Here is a 6,000-nt window from a genome sequence, read left to right as displayed (position 1 = left end):
TCTAATGTTGTGGCCCCACCCCATAACAAAGAAACAGAATTTCCGGAGGATGAGGCCCAGAAGTCAGGATTTTAAAAAGATTCCCAGTGATTCTAATGTGCAGCCAAGGTTGAGAACCACTGATCTAGAGAAAGACTGGTACGTGTCCGCTTGCACACACCCAATTTTGCATATAATTTGTGAGGATTTATATGACACCTGATGCCCATTAAGATGCGCCCTGGAGTCAAATTATGCCAGATCAGTAACCCATCCTTTCACTTTGTAGATGAGGGAGCTGAGGCCCAGAGAGGTGCCAGGGTCACCTGATCACAGACAAGCAGGCCTAGAAGCAGATCTCCCTCCAGCACACCATCTTTCTGCTCTCCACCCTGCGGCATTGGTGCTGACGATGCAGCAGAGGTAAAGGTTACTTGCAGAGAGGAATGCGTCTAGTAAAAATACCATCTCTAGAGGTGGCACAGCTGAAGAAATCACCTTCCCCTACAAGCAGACAGAAGAGGAAAGCGCAGAGATGCCTCCACTCTGCTTGCCATTAGCAAATCATATATAATTTAGGACAAACGTAAAGAGATGCGGATGATCAAGCAGACGTACCTCCTGGCAGCCTCTTGTAATTTCACGGGCTGTTTGGCGCTGAGGTAAATCAGGCAGGCATCAGCCACTTTATTCAGGTCACCCTCACCTGCAGAGAGGAAAAACAAAACAAGTGCTGGCCCTCGGACTTCATTTGGGACAAGCAGTAACCAACTGCTGTCTGGGGAAACTGGGAAAGTGGGCCAAGAGGACATGGGCTCTTTACCTCACAAACGAAAAACAACATCAGAGTAAGTGGATAAATGAGGTCAAAGTGAGATCGAAGCATGTACACATGAAGGGAGAGGAGGGGAGCATGGCCAAGTGGACAGTGCAAGGGTGGGTGTGGGACAGAATGCAGTGTGTCCAGGTGAGCCTGGCTGGTACCTACCTAGGTCTAGTCTCTCGCAGAGAGGGCCCAGGCCCTGCAAAACGGCCAGCTGCAACTTGAAGGCCAGTGTGTGGGCGTAAACTGGTCCAGCCCTGGCACTGACAGGAGCCTGGGCGACTAAGGAGCCAGCCAGCTTTGGTAGGACATCTTTGCAGAACCGGCTTCGGAGAAAATCACCACACTTGCCTCCCAGGGTACGCAAAACCTGCAGAAACAGCCCCCAAGCTGGTGTCTGAACATCGCCAGGGCAGCAAGAGAGCTAAAGAGTGCTCTCTCAATTTCATCTAGGTCTATGCTTGAGGGGAAGGAATTACTGCTGTTAATTCCTTGCCCATGGTTTGTGATTCTGACAGTTACGAATTCAGAGGTCTCTGCTCCCAAGGTGTGGCTGCTTCTATTCATAAATACAGATTACACAGAGAGTATTTTATAGGAATCTTGGGTTGGATGAATATGATTAATCCCTTGATTTTCCTCCCTCTTTATTTAAAAAAAAGAAAAAAAAAGAAAAAAGAAGGCAGTTACCATACATCATCCCTTGAATCTTTCTAACATCCTTGGAGAAAAGACTTGTGTCTTTAACTGTAACTGGCTGAACAAATACAAACACCGAGGCTGGCTGCTGCCATGTGTGGGCATCAGGAGGGCAGTGGCTGGCTGAGGGTCCTCTGGCGAGTAAGGTCAGAGTCCCAGAGGTCAGAGCTGAGTTGGAGTTCCTTCTGTTCCACAGCATAATCTCTTATGTACATCACCCTCATTCCATCTTTCACAACAGGCAGTTTCTCTGCATGTCTCATTTTAAACTTTCCCTAGCAGAACATATTGAAACGTTTTGCCCTGCTGCACAAGACTGAGTATACAGGATAACAGGAATTTCTTTAAAAATTGGTAAGCAAGGCATAACCAGCACAGAGAGTGTTTGCCGACTTTGCAGAGAATAAGGCGCTATTTCAGGTCCCTCGGCGGGGCTGCACAAGGCCTGACAGACCTCGGGTGTCATCGGCGAGTCTGGCAGTGGAAAAGTAGCCGCTGTTACAGCTCACAGGTCTTTATGTTTTTTCATTTTTCTACCCTTGCTGTCATTTCAGATAACCTATTAATTTTCATAAAGGAAAGCAGCACACCTGAATCAGATTTAGCAAGCTCTCCCTGCCCCTTGATTTCTCTTGCTCTCTCTCTCTACACACACACACGTATTTCGTGTTTTATTTTTGAAAAAAATATTAGCAATTTTATATGTTTTAAATGTAGGCTTGTGTTTTGATCTGGCATATGCTAAAGCATCTTACAGAAAACCAAATTACCTTTGCCAAGTATCTTAGTTGTGTTCCTGGCTTCATTTTTATATCCCTCGTCTTGCTCACCTACCTCTAATTTATATTACCTTGCCATGGTAAATGTATCTCTGTAGGTTGCCGTAAGTGCTTTTTAGAACAAGAAAGAATATACATAAATCAGCTAAAATATGTGAGCTAATACAAGTCAAACTAAGTCAGGGAGAATAATACCTTACATATATGTAGGGCTTTAAATTTTTCAAAGCATTTCACCCACCAGCCCCATTTTATCCTTGACAATAGCACTATGAGGAAGACGGGACAGGTGTTTCTAAGCCCAACCTGAAAATGGGTGGTCACTGGCTTTGCCAAAGTCACTCGGCTGGCAGAGGATGCCCATTACTAGAACTAGATCCCTTCACCTTGACTCTTGTGCAGTGCAAAGAACATGGGTGTGAACTCAAAGGTTTGGGTTCTAGCACTTACTAGCTGTGTGATCTTGAGAAAATTTCTTAGCTTCTCTGAGCTTGTTTCCTCCTCTGTCAAACATGGGGATGATAATATCTACATTACAAGGTTGTTATAAGGAGATGAGCTCATGTACAGGGAAGTACCAAGCACACTCTATGACACACAGTAGGTGCTCAATAAATATTGGTGGCCCTATCATCCACTAGTTCCTCCTGCCTCAAATTCAGAAGGAAACTGACTTTTATTTTCTTCTTTGTGCTTTTCTGGTTTCTTTATGCTTTCTTCCAGGGATATTACACTGCAATCAGATACAAAGAGAACCAATCCCAAAAGACACTGGTGAGCTCTGTGCTTACTCCCCTCTGTCCCCACGGCAATAGGGGGCCACCAGGGTAGTACCTTGAAGGCTCTGAGCACTGCCAGGGGGTCATCGTTTGTGAGTCGGCGTACAAGCGGGGGCCAGGCCCGGTGAGCCAAAGGGAGGAGCTGGTTCCGGTGGGACTGCAGAACGACCACACACAGATCCAGCACATCCAGGACCTGGAAGGAAAGAGGGCATGGCTTCAGGAGGGAGCACAGGCTTGAAACCAGGGCGATCAAGTCCCCATTTTAAAAGAAAAACATTTAGAACTCATTAATTAGATAAATATTTACTGAGTCCTAATAATATGCCAAGCATGGCTAGGTACTGGGTGGGGACACTCAGGGACAAAATACGTATGCCTTCGTGGGGCCTTGGTCCACTGCAGAAAGATAACACCCAAGTAAAGGGTGATCACCAACTGCGACACGTGTGAGGAACAAACTCGTAAAAGGAGACACACAGGATGAGTAGCAGTTAGTCATGTGCACAGAGTGCACTAGTGTTCCTAGAACCGGAAATAGTGACGAGGGAGACCCTGAGGTGGGGAGCTTGCGGTGCGTAGGAACTGAGGCAGCGCAGGGTGGAGCACAGGAGGACGGGTAAAATGGGGATGGATAACCTATTAATGACACAGGTGTCATGTTAAGAATTTTTCATTTTGTACTAAGGGCAGTGGGGAGCCATCAGAATGCCTTAAGCAGGAAAGTGGCATGATACAATTCATGTTTTAAAAAGGTCATTCTGGCTGCTGGGTTGAGAAGGGACTTGAAGTGGGAGAGAGAAGTAAGGAGGCCCGTGAGGAACCATGGCACAGAGAGGAGGAAAGTGAGGTGGCCATGTAATTGTGGCTGCAAACTTATCTGTTTTGGAGATGAATGGTTTAAACTGCTGGAAGACCCGATACTGGGGAGATGAAGAGAGGGATCGAAGAGCTGTTTGGGTTCAGACTTAGCAACTGAAGAGATGCAAGTGCTGCTTGATGAGACAGGAACAGTGGAGGAGTGAAATCGAGAGGTGAGGTGCGATCAAGGTCTGTTATTCCTAATGGAGAGGTCAAGCAGGCAGCGGAGATACAGTCAATCTTAGAAGAAAGGTTTGGGGGAGCCTAGATGTAAATCGCATTTTTCACCTTCCTGATCTCTCCCAGCTCACTGAAAGCAGGTGGTTGGCTTCAGTCCCATGGGCGTGGTCAGCCCACAGGGTGAGGCTGCCTCCACAGAGCGGGTGAGGGTGCATGTCTGAGTCAGAAAGACAGAGGGAAGCCTGTCAACTTAATGTTAAGCAGTAAACCTTGTATTAAGTGCCTACTGTGTGCTGGTTACACTGAGACTGGAATAGAAACAAAGAACAAAAAAGGCCCTGGAATAGGAGAAACCTCAGTCCACAGCGGAGAGCAGAGCACACAGTGGAAAAGGCGTTGATATCACCGACTGGCTTTGAACTTGAGTTCTGTTATTAACTGGGCAAGTTATGTCATATACTTCATTGATTCAAAGACACATTTTCCTCCTCTGCCTTTGCCTCTTTATTCTCTGCCTTTGCCCCTTTACATGGTTGGCTCCTTTTCAAACTTTTAAGTCTCAGTTTAAATATTACCACCTTCCTGACAACCTGGCCTAAATCCGAATGTAAGGTCTGCCTTACTCAACAGGGTTTGGTAGAGTAGGTTCCCAATACATGTTTACTAGATGGGCGAATTACTGTTTTCTATCATAGAACCTGCTTATTACCTTCACAGCATTTCCTCAACCTCTAAGTGTGTGTCTATGTATCGCCTCTTTCCCCACAAGAGGCAGGAAATTCCATGAAGACAGGGACCATATCTGCTTCACTTCTTTCTATACATCCCCTGTCTGACCTGTCGCAGTCCTCAATAAGCACTCAGTGAATAAATGAGTGAATGAGTGTGTATGTCACACAGGATGCTGTTTTGTATTTATAAATTCCATGAAGACAGGGACCATATCTGCTTCACTTCCTTCTATACATCCCCTGCCTGACCTGTCGCAGTCCTCAATAAGCACTCAGTGAATGAATGTGTATGTCACACAGGATGCTGTTTTGTATTTACAATCAATAACCTAGTGAGGTAGGCACCACCACCTCCATTTTACAGATGAAGAAGTTGAAAAAGGTGAATTAATTATTCAAGGTCACATGGCTAATAAGAGGCAGAGGCAGGATTTGAACTCAGGTCTGTAGTCCTGACTCCAGTGTTGATGCTCTGAGTAACTATGGTGTGTACACAACTGCTACAATGTCTCCCGGAAGGGGAAGATGGCTGGATCAAGCAAACAACGCCTTGCATGCAGCGGACACTGGAAAAGCATCTCCTGAACAGAACAACAGATGCATGCTAGGTAGTGCCTCTGGGAAGACTACACAAATTCCACAAAACGCGGAGGCTGAGGTTTGAGAGAATCTGTGGAGCAGGGTTTCCCAGCCCTCACCCCTGCGCAGGGCAATGTGCTCTCATCACTCCCAGTAATTCATTGAGGCAGCTGCTTCTCACTCCTGCTGTGGGTGGGGAGGAGTGGGCCAGGCTGTGTTGTTTTCCTTTAGATATTGAGATCTTCCCTCAAATGACTCTGAAAGCTCTGTCCCCAGTGCCCACCCCTCTGCACCCCACTGTGCTGTTGTTGGAGTCACAACCACACAGTTTAAGTCCTTGCTGACGCGATGCTGCTTGGGAAGCTGCCAGCAAAGGAAGATGTAAGATTAAGAACAGCGCTGGTGTTTTTCCTGGGATGAAAATAGAAACAGAATAGAGATAAGGGCTAGTGTCAGGCTTGGAAGAATGACCATTACTTTAAAGTTCTGAAACCTACATCTTTCATGAAGTCAGCTCAGAAAATGACATCCTTTCCAAAGCATATGCCTTTCTTCCCCTCTCCAAAACTTTGTGGTTTTTAATTCCACAA

General features: G+C 46.2%; 1 protein-coding gene across 2 annotated transcripts in view; it reads right to left on the bottom strand.

Moving 5' to 3' along the window:
• TTI1 (TELO2 interacting protein 1) overlaps positions 1–6,000 on the bottom strand; it is a 51,511-nt gene that overhangs the window by 11,947 nt on the left and 33,564 nt on the right. Inside the window, exons 5-7 of one of the 2 annotated variants that reach the window (XM_005858252.2) lie at positions 3,115–3,255; positions 968–1,172; positions 598–685 (exon numbers count right to left, since the gene is read on the bottom strand). In XM_005858252.2, coding sequence (XP_005858314.1) covers positions 598–685; positions 968–1,172; positions 3,115–3,255 — 434 coding nt within the window. The other variant, XM_014528959.1, reaches the window with a different exon arrangement.

This window comes from Myotis brandtii, unplaced genomic scaffold (genome assembly GCF_000412655.1).
Source record: "Myotis brandtii unplaced genomic scaffold, ASM41265v1 scaffold1163, whole genome shotgun sequence".
In the NCBI taxonomy this organism is placed as follows: Eukaryota; Metazoa; Chordata; class Mammalia; order Chiroptera; family Vespertilionidae; genus Myotis; species Myotis brandtii.
Note: the sequence above shows the minus strand (reverse complement) of the source record. Positions and strands in the feature narration are given on the sequence as shown.